Source organism: Sebastes umbrosus, chromosome 4 (genome assembly GCF_015220745.1).
Source record: "Sebastes umbrosus isolate fSebUmb1 chromosome 4, fSebUmb1.pri, whole genome shotgun sequence".
Classification (NCBI taxonomy): domain Eukaryota; kingdom Metazoa; phylum Chordata; class Actinopteri; order Perciformes; family Sebastidae; genus Sebastes; species Sebastes umbrosus.
In genome coordinates this window covers 11,155,324-11,173,977 of record NC_051272.1, presented here as the reverse complement: position 1 = coordinate 11,173,977, position 18,654 = coordinate 11,155,324, and the positions used below count along the sequence as shown (strand labels likewise).

Sequence of the window (18,654 nt, the reverse complement as noted above, 5' to 3'; positions counted from 1 at the left end):
TTTTCAGCATGTATGTAGTCAGAGCAGTCCTGAAGGGCGGGCGGGTGAGTCCACGTCTGCTTGGCGGATCAGAGACGGCCGCTCGGTGTGGGAGATGGGGATCCCCTCGTAGGACCTCTCCCCGGCACCGCTATTTTAATACACGGGCTTACTGGGGCGGCCCGATTACTGAAAAGGACCCACAAGGCTCGGGGGGGAAACAAATGAAAATAAAATTCACATGTAGAAGCGCTATCAGGCGCACAACGGGATGCTCCGCACGTAAAGACGCAACGGCATCAGGGTTTTTACTCTAATAGAAGTTACATTTCCTCCGCCGCAACTGGCTCTACATCAGCTTGGAAAAGCGTGAGTGTAAAGGTGGATCGCGGCTCCGTAGTGCTTCTGTCTGCAACCCACCCGACCCGTCAAGTTCTTCATAGATCTAGTCTCTTAATTTTGCTCTCAAAGTGCACCAGATTAATGCATTTAACTTTAAATAGTACAACATTTTCTTCCAGGGGAAGAGGGTCCGGGGTCCACCCGCCACGGTCTCACAAAATCCTGTGGGAAACACTGGTGCATCCTGTTGTAGTTTTTAGCAGCATAGTGTCGCATTTGGTTAATAATTACTAAAGCAAGCACAATAAAAAGTGATTTTGTGACAATCATCACCTTGGGCACCCACTGGCATAAACATAAATCGGCGCCTCTGTTTGTGTCCAGGGTCCCTGCAGGGTGTTCACCAGCGGCGGCTCTACAAGGAGCTGATGAGGAACTACAACCCGTTAGAGCGACCGGTCAGCAACGACTCCCACAGCCTGACCGTCCACTTCAGCTTCAGCCTGCTGCAGATCATGGACGTGGTGAGAACACACACACACACTGACACACACACACACACTGACACACACAGACACACGCACACACACACACACACACACACACACACACACACACACACACACACACACACACACACACACACACACACACACACGCGCGCACACACGCACACGCACACACACACACACACACACACACACACACACACACACACACAAACTATCAATGTAAGTGTTGTTTAATAGACTTTTGATTTGATTAGGCAAATGATTTGAAGTGCCTTGTGCATAATGGAATTGGAAATCCCAAACCAGGATTTTCTTTTTTAACCCCCTAAGACCCGATCCCGACCGACTTTACTGTCCTTCAGAGGCTGTAGCAGGTTCAGTTTTAGAGCTAGAGTCAAAGTATATAGTAAATAGTATCATATGAAACTAGAAAACCTAATGAATCCATTGGTACCAACCATGTCATACTAGCTTGTCAGGAAGGAGGATACATTTTGGCGAGGATGTTAGTCCCCATAGGAATGAGACCAGTTTGTTGAAACTTGACCTCGCTGTATAAAATGACCTGTGATGACCTCTAGGATAATCACAGCCTCATGAAACTTTACAGCCACAAACTAGAGACCTAGAGCATTCAGAGGATGGATGGCTTTCATAGCTAGACTGACAATAAGGGGGTTTCTGAGCACAACAGAAGTGCTCGCCATCCAATCACTGAAAAATGAGATTCTTGCAGAAATCTCCAAATGTCAAAAGTTTTTTATCCCAAATCACAGCATGGCTTTGTCTATGTTGTTCCTCAAGGTCTTGGTGTCTTAATGTGTTTTTTTTGGAGGGATTATTGATACATTTCATAAATTCTTCAGGGGTAAAAAATGTTTAAATTTAGCACCAAATCTGTGTAACAAATGGTATAAACCCAAAAATTGCTGCAACAACTTATGAGACATAATAGAGCATGGGAATGACCATCATAGACTTTGATCATCATGTTCTAAGCTTTTTAATTGATTTGTGTTTATTTTATTTCTTGTTAATGACTAGAACAACTTGATACACAGTGCTCAGCTGCATCTCAAATTAATCTTCAGGTTCCCAGCTTTCAGATGATGTACACCACTTCTATGTGACATCTACTGCTGACCTGCTATCTCCCCCTAAATACTCCTTATACCCCCCTGAAACAAACAAAATGGGGTTTATTGTGGGTCTCAGAGGGTTAAAAGGGGTGTTTGGAGGGAGAACCTGAGTGTTGGTAAAGTTGTTGTAGTTCTCTAACTATCACATATGGCTCTAAAATCAGTGTGTCCAGATTTTAGTTTTCATCAAGAAGAACAACAAACTGCACAGGTTGAGAGCAGATCGATGCTCAATCGAAACATAATCAGCCACTGCAGGATTGGCACTCATTACTGACTTCAGGGATGAACTTTTCCCACTGTGTAGTCAGATGGTGTACAGACAAAAACACACACAAACACATTAACATCATGCACACACACATATACACACGAACAATCAGTGATGAAGAATGAACTGAATGAACACAACTCATTCATTACTAACTCAAGCACATCTTCAACAAACACTCTGCCTCCTGCCAGGTACTGACAGCTTTCATCTCTGCTATCACAACATGTGACCACAAACGCACGCACACACACACATACACACACACAGACACAGACACAGACACAGACACACAGAGTTTGACCCAGCTGGTGGCTGCAGAGAAGAGTTCAGTGTGAAACAACAGCTCTATGCCGCCACAGCTGGACATCAAACCTTTAATATTTCATGAGTCTCGGCTGAATTATGTCTGCAGCTTCAAATATAAACCATCAAATAGGCTGACAGGTGACAGCGAATGTTTGGTCAAGTTCTTAAAGAGCCGGTTCACCCAAACTACAAAAAAGACATAGGGCCCTATTTAAACACTCTATAGCACATGGTCTAAAGTGCATGGCACAAGTGCATTTAGGGCGTGTCCAACTCCACTTTTGCTAGTTAAGCAGCGCATAATCTGGGCGCAAAGTAAGGCGCAAGGGGCTAAGGGGTTGTATTTACTCTCCCAATTAATCATAGGTGTGTTTTGTGTTTTTTGTTTTTGTATCTCATGTACTTCTTAGTTTATATGAATCCCTTCCTGTCTTTATCTCACCCAATCTCTGCCTCATGTTTCTGACTGTTTCTCTGCTGGAGGAAAACTTGTTATCGGGCCGGCTCTGTCTGTGTTGTTGTCAGTAGATTTCATCAAGACTTTGAAGTCCTCAAACAGTCCTCACAGTGTGAGCTTAGAAAATGAAAAACACTGAGTACAGAGACGAGTCGGCGAACTTTAGTCTTTCTAGTATCTCATATTCTGTCAAATATGCGATATAGAGATAAACAACAGTAAACAACATGAATACGCAAATTAGTTAAAGGGGTGATTAAAGACTGTCTCAGTGTTTCATAGCACAAAATAAACACTAGACATTTTGCGGGGGTTTATTAGAGTTCTTGATCAATAGTAGTGACTCAGCCTGAACTTGGTCGGCTGCTGAGGTTTCAGCTTTTACAAACTTTACTCGGTGGACTGAAGTTTCATTACCTCATTTTATGATTACTCTGTGTTTTATCGTTACTCTGTTTTATCATTACTCAGTGTTTTGTAGCTTAATCTGAACTCTATTTCACAGTTTTCATCATTCCTTAATCTCATTCTTGTTCTTTAACAAAAACGTTAATGTTGTTTGTTGTAGTTTCCAGTGTTAACTAAGTACATTTACTCAAGTACTATACTTAAATACAATTTTGAGCTACTTGTTCTTGAGTATTTCTATTTTCTGCTACTTTATACTTGTACTTACTTCACTACTTTGTCTGACAGCTGTAGTTACTTTGCAGATATAATTATAAAGTGATTGAAATAAGCTCCACCTTTACCAGCTGCAACATTAAAGTGATGAACACATCAACAGTTATAATACAATAATACAAATATGCATTATTCTGCATGAGTACTTTTACTTTTGGTGCTTGAAGTATATTTTGATGCTAATTCTTTTGAACTTTTATTGAAGTTAAATTGTCTGTGCAGAAATTTTACTTGTAACTGATTTTATGTATTTCTATGATATAGTATTGTTCAACTTGTTTTATTATCACTTTCTCACTTTTATTACCTGATTTCGTTCTTTCTAAGTTGATTTGTTAAAGATGAATCACTAATCAAATAATCAGCATTAAGAATTTGACTGATCGAGAATATGCATTTTTTTTTAAACGTTTTATTTATTGACTCAATTAAACCATACATTTACTTTGTTCACTAAGATACAAAATTATTGCATCATACTCATTCAATAAATAAGACAAAGAACATGCCGTAACATAGTCATTATATGTAAATCCAAAAGCTTTATTTTTTTGTGAGTGGAAAAATAAATAAATAAATAAAATAAGAAAAGAAAAATAAGAAAAAATAAATACAATTAAATAAAAGCAAGGAGAAACAGACAACATAATAATAATAATAATAATAACGGTAAGTAAATAAATTAATCGAGGACATATGAACTAAAACTCGGAGCGACGGTATTTACCCTTCCCCGGCTGTTATGTGCAGATACTCTGTTGTTTCTCCAGCAGCAGGATCACAGCTTGTGATGCAGTGCGACAGGACGACATGCTGACAGGTGTTGTTTACCTCGACGACATGTCGAATGTTTGTTGCTTCACACAAACTGCTTCTTTTTATCAGTGAAGAAAGGAGGTTAGACGTGCCTCCAAGCGTTTCACAAGGAATTGTAAGCCTGTCCGGTGCTCACAGATTAGGGCAATCTTGTAACAGGAGAGACTTCAGAGACCAGGTCCAAAGCACAGTGGAGAATACGGATTTAAGGCAATCAACTTTATTAGAAGACTAACATTTTGACGCTAACTGCGTCTTCATCAGAGTCAAACCGATCTGAGAACACTGATTGCTCCAGTGTTCTTTGGACCCGGTCTCTGAAATCTTTCTTGCTTCTTTTATCTTTCCTCTCCTGCAGTTTTATCTCTTCCAAAACTAATCTACCAACATTTTAGCACTTACAATGAACAGACTGCTCACTTCTTACCAGATGATTACTGGATTGATTGTTTGGTTTTGTTCATTTGACAATTCATTGAGCTCCTACGTAGCTGCAACACCAATGCACATGCACAATTAAAAGAACATCCAGGATAACACAAGATAGTCACAGGACTTATTTCCATTATGGTCCTCGTTGTTGCAGTTCGATGTCGTAGAGGATTACGGCATCAGTGGCATATAAAAGCACAAAAACATCAACATACAGAAAATATTCACATTGGGCATTAACAAGCATTATTCTGATAACAGGCTTCACATATTCACATTCTCCATTTTCATCATTCATCACAGCGTTCGCATCCTCATTCATCAGCCAGCCTTGTAATTCATTACTTATTAATATCAGATAATGACACAGATTCAGATTGAGCAGAGCAGAAGCTGCTTTTACTCTCCTGCTGATATTCTCTGTCGGCTCTCAGCTATCTGAGGCATCAGATTGTTCTGATCTCAGGTGAATGTGGTGCTTACAGATACGTACATACACATTTTCTTCTTCTACCGTTTATTTAAAAGCAGCTTGACTTATGTAAGTCTGAATCAACGTAGTAGCTGCCAGCTTCGTTAAAGGGGCCGAGTCTTTATGAATGCTGTAGAAAGCCTTTTGTCAGGGGAGTTCCCTCCAAACTCAATTTAATGCTCAAATTTCACATATTAAAACTAGGGCTGTCAATTGATTAAAATATTTAATCATGATTAATCGCATGATTATCCATAGTTAATCACGATTAATTAATCGCACAGTTTTTTTATCAGTTCAAAATGTACCTTAAAGGGGGATTTGTCAAGTATTTAATACTCTTATCAACATGGGAGTGGACAAATATGCTGCTTTATGCAAATGTATGTATATATTTATTATTGGAAATCAATTAACAACACAAAACAATGACAGATATTGTCCAGAAACCCTCACAGGTACTGCATTTAGCATACAAAATATGCTCAAATCATAACATGGCAAAGTGCAGCCCAACAGGCAACAACAGCTGTCAGTGTGTCAGCGTGCTGACTTGACTATGACTTGCCCCAAACTGAATGTGATTATCATAAAGTGGGCATGTCTGTAAAGGGGAGACTCGTGGGTACCCATAGAACCCATTTTCATTCACATATCTTGAGGTCAGAGGTCAAGGGACTCCTTTGAAAATGGCAATGCCAGTTTTTCCTCACCAAAGTTTAGCGTACATTTGTAGCGTTATTTAACCTCCTCAGGTTCCTCAGGTTTTCCAGCATTTACTATGAGGCAGCAGCTGGATGTTAGGACGAAGCGCATTAGCTAATAATCTCATAAAAAGTGATTCTTTTTCCCTTTTTCATTGTGACTTTAAACACCCAGATCGTCCCACTCAGTCTGTCAGGAGCCTCCAGCTCTGCTAACAGAAGCCTGTCAGGAGGCTGCGAGCTGTGTGTGGTGGGCGGTGGCAGCTATCGGCTCGTATCATCTCGGCTGCTCATCACAATTTCACAGCTGCTGCTGTTTTGCCTCGTTGCTCCTGAGTTTTATATTCACACGAGTTGGTTTTCTTTCTGGCCGGCCGGACCATGTCTCTGGCTCCCCGGTGAAGTTCAGGTTGAAAAGAGCTGGTGTCCTCCCTTTCTGCAGCCGAGGACAATACGCTTTACAAACACATTCAGGCTGCTGCTGCTGCCTTTGATAAAGCATTCTTGCATACAGTCAATACCTCTGCTGGAAAGTGATTTATAGCACCAGTCAGGAAAATACTTTGTCACACACAGTGTGAGGGCGTCTAATATCAGCACAGGTTCCCACCAGGAAACCAATCAACATCAAGGCCCAGTGAGAAAAATACACAAACATCCTCAATCCTAAATACAGCCAGGAGGAGAATGATCACAAATGAAGTGCTGAGGATATGAGACTCTTTAAACTGTCATCATTTCAGTTTTTATTCTTCATTGTTAAGTCAGCAAATCAAGAAATAGTTTTCAATGTATCTAATGTTTCACGCCATCATAACATGTAAAGAGTCTTTGTAGTTTACTACAACTTACAGTGTCTGTAAAAAAGTTCACCCACCTTTTAATTGTTTTGCAAAACATTGAAACAAAGTAGATTTAATGTGTTTTTTTTAGGGCTGTGGAAGTTAACGCGAAAATAACGCAAATTTGTTTTAACGCCACTAATTTCTTTAACATATTTACCCAACTTGCCATTTTTAGGTTGTAGCAGGCTCAATTTTAAAGCCAGAGTAAAGACAATGGTATCATATGAAACTAAAAAACCTAATGAATCCATTGGTACCAACCATGTCATACTAGCTTGTTATAAAGGAGGCTAAATAACGCTCAACATTTTGGTGAGGAAAAACTGTCATGTCCATTTTCAAAGGGGTCCCTTGACCTCTGACCTCCAGACATGTGAATGAAAATGGGTTCTATGGGTACCCACGAGTCTCCCCTTTACAGACATGCCCACTTTTATAATCACATGCAGTTTGGGGCAAGTCATAGTCAAGTCAGCACACTGACACACTGACAGCTGTTGTTGCCCTTTGGGCTGCAGTTTGCCATGTTATGATTTGAGCATATTTGTTATGCTAAATGCAGTACCTGTGAGGGTTTTTTGGACAATATCTGTCATTGTTTTGTGTTTATTGACTTCCAGTAATAAATAAAAGGGCTGTCAATCGATTAAAAAATGTATTTGTGATTCATCGCATGATTGTTAAATGTGAAATTAATCACACATTTTTTATCAGTTCAAAATAAAAAAAATACCTTAAAGGGAGATTTGTCAAGTATTTAATACTCTTATCAACATGGTGTATGTAGGATTGAGTCAGAATAAACTACAGTGTGTGTGTTCATGGTGATGAAGGATAATGTCAGTGTGGCTTATTGCTGTGTTTTTAATGGAGCTCTATGGCTCAGAGCAAGAAGAGATATCAGGCTGCGCACAATACTTGTTAGGAGCTACATTCACTGTTGAACTAACTGAAGGTCAGTTGTCTATGAAACCATTGTAACATTAACCTTTAATGTCCTCACCTTGGATGAATCTCCCTCCTCCATCAGGGCGCCCGCTTGCTTACAAAGCCTCATCTTTTAATTCTCTCAGTGCGCTCTGCTACTTGAGAATGAATTAAACAGGCCGGACATTCATCAAACTGACGTTATTCATATTCATCCTCCCCTCTGCTGGCACACTGCCGTGTTCAAGATTAATTTAAAGGGATGAAAGAAGCAGCGGAGAGAGGACGGACACTGACTGCAACGACTCAAAGCATCTTTAGTTCATTAGCAAGCAGACCAGACGCTGATTGTTTTGTTGTTTTTCTGTTTTTAGGATGAGAAGAACCAGGTGCTGACCACCAACATCTGGCTGCAGCTGGTGAGTTTGCTTCCTGACTCTGGTGTTTGAGTTGAAATGTGTCAAATTCAGTGTTAAAAAATCATAAGGATTTATGACTCTCACCTTTCTTCAAACCCCCAAAAGACAATCCCTCTATTTATAGTTGTTCCTAAGATTAAAGTTTCAGTTTTATCTACATTCAGAGGTAGTAGAGGTTGTCTTTTTATTATTCTGTCCTGTTAAGGCTGACCCACACTAAAAGAAGTTTCAAATTTTACGTGAGAGAGCCCACACATAACGACTTGTTGTGTTAAATTTAACAGTTTTGTTCCTATAGTGTGTGGAGAGCAACGATTTTACCAAAACAGCACACCACACATTAACAGATTCATTAATCAACAACAAGAGTCCCCACTAAATGAAAAGGAAATCTAGCAAAATATCTCGCGATCAAACGTGACTTTAGTGTAAACAAACATGGTGGACGACGGGCAGGAAGAATTTGTGATGTTAGTTTTTACTTTGGAAGAATGGATGAAGTCATAGAGACACATTGGTCCTCCATTTCTGAGCTCCACCTTACTACTACTTTATGCTTCACGTTTAGCATTAGCTGCGGCTGCCATGACGGCGGTGGTTGTCCTTCCTTCATCAGTCAGCTTGGTTCTCTATTGGCTGTCGTTCTTTCCCACGTGACTGCGTCATCGGCTGTCCTCGGGGTTCCCCACACACAACAGGATATCTCATCGTAAATACTGAACATGTTTGATATTTATGATTTGAGATCAGTGCATCCAGGATGGACTTCAGAGCCGATCGGGGGATGTAAAAAAACACTCTTAACATACCTCACAACACAGGAACATCTGGAAAGATCATCTTAAGAACCATCAAACAATCGGTGCTTTGCTGACGATATCAGGGTGTATCAGACCCAAAATCGGCTTGATTCTCGTGTAGTGTGAACCCGACATTACTTACGACAAAATAAGTATTTTATGTATGAACTTACTGAAACATCCTGAAACATCTAGCAGAGGATAGTCAGGTGTTTCTCACTGTTGTTATCAGGAATGTCCTGCCATTTCCCATCAACAATGTTTCTTCCTAAAGCTGTCTTTCTAGCTTTTCTAACCAACATTATGTCAATGTGTTGGTGGCCTAAAATCTTGAGTCAGTTGTGGGGAAACAAACAACTTGAGGAAAAAATTGACACAAAAAGTACCACAAACAACACAAAAGGCACTTTTACACTGTTTGACTTGCAACCGCTTGTTAAACGTATAATATATATAAGATTAATTGGACTATATGCCCCAGAAGTATAAAACAACATGACATGTCCCTTATAAATTAAAAACAAAATACCACTAATGTGTGAGGAAAACGTCTTTATTCTTTTATTTGACTGATATATTTGACTTCAGGACATCTCTGACTACATACAGTACATGCTGAAAATCAAACATTTTAATGTATTAATCTAGATATTTTCCAAAGTAGAAGTCCCTAGAAGTGTATGATTCAACTTCTTCTCATGGTCTAGTGTTAATAAAGTTAACAAAAATCACAATAAATCATAATATCGAATCGCAGTTCTTGTAGAATAGCAATACTTAATAATCGCAATACATATCGAATCGGCACCTAAGTATCGTGATAGTATTGAATCGGGAGATAGGTGTATCGTCCAGCCTTACTGGTTTCTGCAGTGGAAACAGGCATTCTGCATTTCTCTGGAGAACTTCTAATTTCCCGTATCGGCCTCTGGCAATTCTTCTGCACCTTTTGGAGTTTTTGCTTTGGTTTCATATTCCAGCCATGGCTGTGGACACTTGGGAGTTAGTATAATGATCCATAACTCAGAGTTAATGGATCATCAGTGGGAGAAAAATCTCTTCTGGACCTCCATCCTGCCACTCTGTTCTCCTGGCTTCAGACTGCAGTTACATTACAGATGGGTCTGTTTGTGCCTGGTGCCTGATCTAAACTGACTCTGGGGGAAAGAAACCGAGTAAACATTGATAATAAATGGAAGCCTGCAGCCGCATCATCCCATCCTTCCTTCAGTTGGGCTTCCAGAGAGACTCTGGAGGAGTCGCAGAACTCCAGCTCTGTATTTGACCCAGATAAGTTTGCTGTGATGGAGAAAAACTCGATCCGGCTGGCAGCGAACAGAGAGCCAACTTATTTTCCTGCTTCCACAAATACTTCAACTTCTGTTCTGCTGCTCGCTCTGTCAGAGTCGACAGCACCTGACACCTCCTGCACTTTGACGCTTTACCTTTCTGATATCAACTCCTGCTTCTTCTTTGTTCATTTTAACTCACATTGTGAAAGCTGCTTCTCTTTGTCGTGCGTGACTGACTCTGGTGTGAATGTCAGAGCTAATGGAGAGCGTAGGAATGCATTAAGAGAGCTTCCTAAACCCATTTCATGCAGCTGTCCAAATTTAATTAGGTTTCATATCAGGTCCTGTGGAATGTGTGTTTGTAAAGTGGTGATGCACTAATCCGGCTTAATCTGCTCCTCTCTGATGGAAAGGTTGGTTCCTCCCCGGAGACTCGACAGTTCCTCTCTGCAGCACCCTCCCAGGACCAACTAGTCTTTTGACTTAATTTAATTTGGCTTTCGCTCCTCCTCCTCCTCCTCCTCCGCTGCTCATTGTGTTTTTTTTTGAGAAGGGGATGAATGTCTGTAAGCGAGAGGAAACATTTCTGCACCGGGAGCTGTGTGGGTTTTTTAATGTCAGAGTGTTACTGCAGCTTTTGGAAGTTTTTCTCCTGGCAAACTAGAACACTTTGACTCTCTCGCAGACTAAAAAAAGAATCAATATCAACATTTTGGTGCAGATTTCTACCTTCAGGGGCTCATGAAGAACTTGTTTTTATAGTGTTTCAATTAATTTGTTGAGTATTCCTTTCATTTAAAAGCTGTTGGTGCCCAGACATGTATTTAAGAAAAGAGGTACACAGTATTTTTATTAAACATAAAGTCCAGCTGAGGCTGATGGGAATGTCTTGAGTTTTGCACATTACATAAAAATGTTGACCTGATGATGAGGCTAGATGAAATGTCGGTGATGACCAAAGTTATTACAATTCATCCTGAGGGGAACAGGAATGATGAACCACATTTCAATAGTTGTTGTGATGTTTCGATTTAGATCAGTGGTCTGAGAGGTGAAGCCAATGCTGAAGTGCCTTAAACCTGCATTCTTTCTAACAGCCAGCAGGGGCCGACTCCTCTGGTTGCTAAAAGAAGTCTGATTGGATAGAAGTCTATGAGAAAAAGAGCCTACTTCTGACTTGATTTGTTACCTTTTTAAAGGAAATAATCCTGTTTAAAACTCAAAAGACATTCACGAACAAATTCCTGTTCCCCAGAGGATGAACCGTTTTCATTTTGGGCAATTACATTTTCTTGTAGGACCTTTTGATTTTAATGATCCCATGACTTTTCCCTCAGCGCCGACATAAAGACAAACTGTGCAGTTTTAGCTCCAAGTAAGTCTCCAAGGAAACTAAATCCTCAGTTCCTCTGACAGTCGACACTCTTTACATGTTTGGTTTTGTTGAATTAAAATGTCTTCAGAGATCCAAAAATAACCAATAACTCAGTCAGGGATAATAATCCTATTAGAAAAGACAGTATCAAACCAAAATAAATCTAATGATGAGGTTTTATCTGTTCAACAGCACTGTAGAGGAGGAGCCACTGGGATGTTTTACTTTTTTATGCATTTTTCTTTCCTTTTGAACTTTATCTCATTGCGTCAGTTCGACTTCTTTCCTTTATAGTGTGCAGGTTTCTTTTGGTCTCATCACTCTTTGAGCCTTTGAACCTTTTTAGACACGAGAGACGACATCCTCACCTGCTCATTGAAAATACATGTAAACTTTTGATATGAGACGGTTTCTCATCCCGCTTCTGATATCTGGACTTCTTCTCTTCAGTTACTGTTGTTACTGTTTTAACCGGAAAGCTGTGGTGAACTTTAATAACTAAAGTCGTTTTTCTATTAGTTGTCATCAACTTTAATATTATCTTGAAGGAAATTTAGTTTGCTGACAGGAATTTAACACAGGCATCAGACACTATCAGACACTATCAGACACTATCAGACACTATCAGACACTATCAGACACTGGCGACAATCAATAGTCAAGGACGAAAAAGCAATATAAAATGTGTAATTTTATTGACATTAATAAAAAGTATAAAGTAACTAGTACATACTTATATACTGTATATATTTATATACTTAAGTATAAATATGAAGTATTAATATAAGAGTAACCGAATAAGTAACATGTTCCACAAAAACAAAATAACAAAAAACCTAAATAAAGAGTAACTCATTAAATAAAAAGGAATGAGGAAATGCTCAACCCAGTCACCTGAAAAAATGTTAGCATTGTACGTTTATATTGACGTTTCTGAAACAAAAAAAAATTCTTAAATACGTTTCATATCAGCCTCGTCTTGCAAATATATGAAAAAGATTTGAGAAACATCTGAAAAATGTCTAAAAATTATTAGTAGAATATGTGAAAATATCTGAAAATTGTCAGAAAATATCCCAAAAATGTCTGACAAATATGTGAAAAATGTCCGACAAATATATGTCAATTAGTAGTAAAATATGTTTTAAAAAAGTGTGGAAAATATCTGAAAAATATTTGAGAAACATCTGAAAAATGTCTGAAAATTCTTAGTAAAATATGTGAAAATATAGGTGAAAAATGTCAGAAAAATAAGTGAAAAATTCGTAGTAAATAATAAATATATTACAAGAACACTGGCACCAGACAAAAACAGCTCCTCGCTTGCCATGTTCCTGAAAATAATAAGAAACATCTTCCGCTCTGCACACCAGCTTCTTCTTCTTCTTCTTCTTCTTTTGTTGAGTTTTATGGCGATTGGCGTTTTGCATTACCACCATCTGCTGGATTGTCCCTTGCCCCATCTATTCCGGCATCGCGGTGGCTTGTGTGAAAAGGCGCATGAGGGAAATGTTCCTGAACGTAGTGCATGTGTGAACACCACTAGTGATGCCTAAAAGGACATCCCAGTTATTTACCGGGAACTATGTGTGAAAGAGGCTTAATTAATTATTAAAAATATGTTTTTGCGTGGCGCTTTAAAAAGTGATGATGTTGCTTTAATTGGGTGAAAACTGAATGTTTTCCAGCATGTAAACATGCGGCTTCATGTTGTGCTGGTTACAGAGATGAAAGTGACACTACTGAATTTAAAAAATAAATGTATGGTTCTTAATTGTAAATTATTTATTAATATTTATTTTACATTTTGAGAAATACATTGCAGAGAACATTTAGAGGTTTGCACCCCAGAAGTGGTCAGACGAGTTTGCTGTAGTTTCGGACGTGAACTTTAGAGTCTTGTGTTGTGATTTTTGGGGGTTTCTCTGCAGCCGCTGTGACAGTTCTGCTTTCAACTGATTCCTCTGAGGGGAAACATTTCATCTCACTGACAGGAAGTAAACAAGCCTGAGAGAGACGTGTGCGACCTTCAGTCATCAGCACAAAACGCTCAGAGAGGCACCGAGATGTAATGAGGAGCGAGCCGGCCACGAGAGCGGCGTATGCAAATTAGACACGAACACGGTCCTGATGTTTGTTGGCAGCGCGCTCTTCTCTCTCACAGAGACACACACAGCTAACAATGGCTGTTACATAAGATCCATCAGTGTAATCTAGATTTCAACAGCTGAAATATGGAGGTCAAACACAGAGGAGCTGCTGCTTATCAGCTGCTTTCAGACATCGCTTCTGGACATGTTTACTCCTCTCACACTGTTTATGGAGGCCTAATTACCATCTTTTTGTTTCCCCAAAACATAAATCATATTGTATAGAAAACAATCTTGAAATTATGCCTCACCTCAGCCAATTATCTACCTGACAGATTACATCCTTTTTGGATGTGATAAAAATAAGGAAAAATCTGGCCTTATTTATTTATTTATTTTATTTTTTGACCGGTTCATTTAACAGGGACAGTGCACATTAATAAACATTGCTGTAAATTAATTATTATTCATAGTCTCTGGACAGATGTTACTTAGTATGTCTAAATATAGAATTTAAGATTTCAATTTAAAACATTCTAATTAAGTATAAACGTGCAGAACAACGATTAAAGAAATAATACTAATGTTAATGTTAATTAAGACTAGGGATGGGAAAAAAATGGATTCACCTATGTGTTGTTAATTTGTTTTTTTACGATTTTGAAATAGATTTTTTAATGCCAGAATCGATATATTTGCTTCATTTGAGTCAATGTGGAGGTAGAAGGAAGTTACCGCTTTTATTGTTGTAGTCTGAGTAACGTGACGTCATATCCGTTCCGTTTCCGTCAACCAAAAAGACAAGCAGAAAGTAGAAAACGGCGGAGGGTCTGCGTGGATACGACCTGCACCCTCCCATTTTAAATCCAGTGTGGTAAACATTACGCATCCAGTAAAGTATGGAAACACTTTGGGTTTCACACATTGCAGGAAAAGCAGAGCTAGACATCATGGCTAAAGCTGCATGCTAACTCTGTCATGAACAGGAAACTTTATCGTATTGCGGTAAAGTGAGTTCAAACCGGCCATCACTCTCATCTCCGTGGTCAAATGGGCCGACGCTACAACTGTAGAGCACCCATATACTGACATTTATGTTAAATGCATTCAAACGGCCCCGATGGAGCTGATCATGGATGTATAAAGAGAACGGAGCTGACGGGAGAGCTAGAGACCACCTTGGAGAAGTTAGAGGAAGTATACACGTGTGACTACATCCGATTTTCAAAATAAGGTGTTAACAAAGGGAACTGTATATACAAAATACATATATGGAAATAAGATTGATTGGATTATATTCACCAGAAGTATAAAACATTACATGTCCCTTATAAATTAAAAAGAAAATACCACTAATTTGTGAGGGAAATGTCTTTATTCTTTGATTTTTGGGTTGCTGGAAAAAATTTAATAAACAATGCCTGACAATGACTGATATATTTGACTTCAGGACATCTCTGACTACATACATGCTGAAAATCAAACATTTTTGCTGGATTAATTTAGATATTTTCCAAAGTAAAAGTCCCTAGAAGTGTATGATTCAACTTTATTTTCATTTATCATTTCTATGTACACAAGAGGCTAGAAAAAGCACATTTAAAAGAAAATCTTAGTGTGGATACAGGGTTACTGTGAACATTAGCATTAATATCAGTGTGTGTGTGTGTGTGTTTGCAGTACTGGACAGATTTCTACCTGCAGTGGAACAAGTCCGACTATCCAGGTGTGACCAACGTCAGATTCCCCGACAGCCAGATCTGGAGGCCCGACATCCTGCTGTACAACAGGTACACCAGCTCACTGCTGCAGACAAAAGCTCCATGAAGCTGAAATGTGTCTTCTGAATTTATATGAGCAGCAACAGAACACTGTTCTTTGTGTGTCTTTAACTTGGAGTTGCTTCTTCAAAACTTTTTTAATGCAACTATTTGTAAAATGTATATTTTAAACTTTAAAAATGATAAATCTGATATCCAGAGCATTAATATATCATCAACAACTATTGTCTATGTAAATATATAGAGGAGTAATGTCTACCTGAGCAGAGAATGAAGTCTCTCCCTCTGTGTGTGTTGTAATCAGAGCTTCTCAGTGCTTTTAGTGCATGTGAGCGTGCCCCACTGGGCATGGGCAGCCGTTCTGCACTGCTCTTCTACGGCAGTTACAGCTGATAATGCCGTCCCGTCCAACGGCGTCGTAGCGGAAGCGTAGCACCCACCTTCCGGTTAACACGGTTATCTCTGTCAGCAGTGTTGGCGTTGTTTGCACCGTTAGCACTGTTAGCTGCAAGCTGCCGGCTCAGCCGTTGTCATGTTGAGAGCCGTCTGGAGGCAACAGAAATGCTCCCAAGCTCCCAATCTCACATTTATCACCTTTTAAGATAAACTGGCTGCAAAGACGGCATCAATTTATAACCAAAATGATTTAAATTCTCTATAAAAACGTATGCCATTAGAGTCATTTTAAAGATAAAATAAGACGAAATAATCTCAAGGTCCACTTACTCTTTCTTCTGGAGCTTTCAACAGTATCACATGGTCTTCATAAGCAGAAGAGCTGCACATGTTCAAACTTTCTATTACTCTGAGCACTTCTTCTGACGGACGTCTTGTCCATGTCAGCTATAGAGTATGGTCTAGACCTGCTCTTTCAAAAGGTCAAGAATGAACTGTCAAGCTGAATTATTTTGTAATATTCCATATAAATTATACACACAGTGTTCTTTAGAATAAAGCTTAAAAAAATAAAGTTACAAAAATACAAAATTTAAACTTGCTTAACCCCAACTTGCTGGAAAATAAGAACAATATTATTTGAGGTCCTGACACAGCAAGCTGACGGCCGGTCGACAGACAGTTTGGGGTCGTCGGTGAGCGTCTGTCGGTCTAGTTTTTGCGGTGTGTCCCGCACCGTCAGCTCTAGTCTGCCCTTGTCAGAGGTTTTTCAGCTGAATCAGCATGTTGAATCGGCGGCGGAGCTCGTCATTGAGAGAAATCACTCTGATTGGCTGTTCGGCTTAAACCAATCAGTGCACGAGAAGAGAAACGAAGTGAGGAAATCTAGTCAAGAGGACACACACAGAAGACTCTTCTCATTTTTCATCTTCATCTCATCTGATCGTTCCAACACACGGATATTTTCACAGCGACATGAACATCAGGAATGAAGCTAAGTGGTGAGGGAGAGTGGTGTGAAAATGGTCGACATCCTTATCTGATTCATTGAAAAACTTGTCTCTCTTGAGCATCGACAGTTTACTGCTCATAAACAAAACATAACTTAATCATTATTGATGTGTTTTGTTCGTACACTGAATATTCATCCGTGTAAAATTCTTTAGTTTTGAAGTTTCTTGACTTCTAAACTGTAGTTAAGAGAAACAGTAAAGTTTTCTTCCATCACTCACGACAAAACCACACTTCTTAAAGTTCTGCTGTTGGTTGAAAGCTGGATTTGAAAGACACGATGCTCCATGGGTGATCAGTGCCTTCTGGGGAAAGCGAAGGATCAATGTGTCTGTGGTGGATTGAGGATGTTTTAGTTTGACGCCCTGAACGAGGCCAAAGACCACTCACTCAGTTCTGATTCAGTAAACAAGCTAATTCTCTCCTGTTATCAGCGCTATAGATATGTCCTCTCCCTGTCAGGATTAACATCTCACTGTTACAGTAACTCACACATCAGAGCTGCTGGCTGTGGGGGGCATTATATCTATGGTGGGAGGCTCTCCGCTGGATGCTGCCGAGCGCTTCAGCTCATTAACCGAGCAGCGTCGAGGAGCGCCGTGTGATCCTGGTGGGAGGGGGACACTGTCAGAGGGGATATTGACCTGGCTGGCTTTAATGAGAAGGGGCCGGTGGACGGCACCAGAGCCTGCCTTTGAATTAGTACTGGGCACCGGGTCAACTTTACAGCAAACTTTCTGTAGTTTTACTTAATGACTTTTCTTTTAGCCAACATGGTCCTTCGGCCACTAAGAGTTCCTACATATCATGAGAAAAGCACAGATCTTTGGATGATACACAGCAACAGTGATGCCCGCAGATAGCAGGCGATCCAGACTGACTTTACTGGCTTTCAAAGGCTCTACTAGGTTCAGTTTTAAAGCTAGAGTGAAGCTACAGATATCATATGGAACTAGAAAACCTAAAGAACCCATTGGTCACTGTAAAGCTGAGACTGTTGTGGATCCACTGAGCCCAACTGTATTCATGTGTGATGATGTTAGTTCCCATAGTAGCCATTTCATTGTAGTGAGACCATGTTTTGAAACTTGACCTCACTGTATAAAATGAGCTGTGGTGACCTCTAGGATAATCACAGCCTCATGAAACTTTACAGCCACAAACTAGAGACCTAGAGCATTCAGGGGATGGATGGCTTTCCTAGCTAGATTGACAATAAGGGGGTTTCTGAGCAGTTTACAATAGAAGTGCTCGCCATTTAATCGCCGAAAAATGCAATTCTTTCAGATATTTCAAAATGTCAAAAGTTTTTGATTCCAAATCACAGCATAGCTTTTTCTATGGTGTTCCTCAAGGTTTTGGTGTCTTAATGTGGTATTTTGGAGGGATTATTGATCATTTTTTATCAATTCTCAAGCTGTAAAAAATGGTTAAATTTAGCACCAAATCCGTGTCACAAATGGTATCAACCCAAAAATTGCTGCAACAACTTAATAATAGAGCATGGGGATGACCATCATATACTTCTATCATAAAGTTTTAAACCTTTAAACGCTTTAACAATTCATTTTAAAAAATTCATTAATTCATTAATCCATGTT

The 18,654-nt window shown here is 39.5% G+C and overlaps 1 protein-coding gene across 3 annotated transcripts in view; it reads left to right on the top strand.

Annotated features, from left to right (window-relative positions):
* Positions 1-18,654, top strand: part of LOC119486301 (neuronal acetylcholine receptor subunit alpha-7) — a 54,499-nt gene that overhangs the window by 15,481 nt on the left and 20,364 nt on the right. For all 3 annotated transcript variants that reach the window (XM_037766338.1, XM_037766340.1, XM_037766339.1), the window contains 3 exons: positions 706-845; positions 8,264-8,308; positions 15,546-15,655. In XM_037766338.1, coding sequence (XP_037622266.1) covers positions 706-845; positions 8,264-8,308; positions 15,546-15,655 — 295 coding nt within the window. The remainder of the gene's footprint in view (positions 1-705; positions 846-8,263; positions 8,309-15,545; positions 15,656-18,654) is intronic.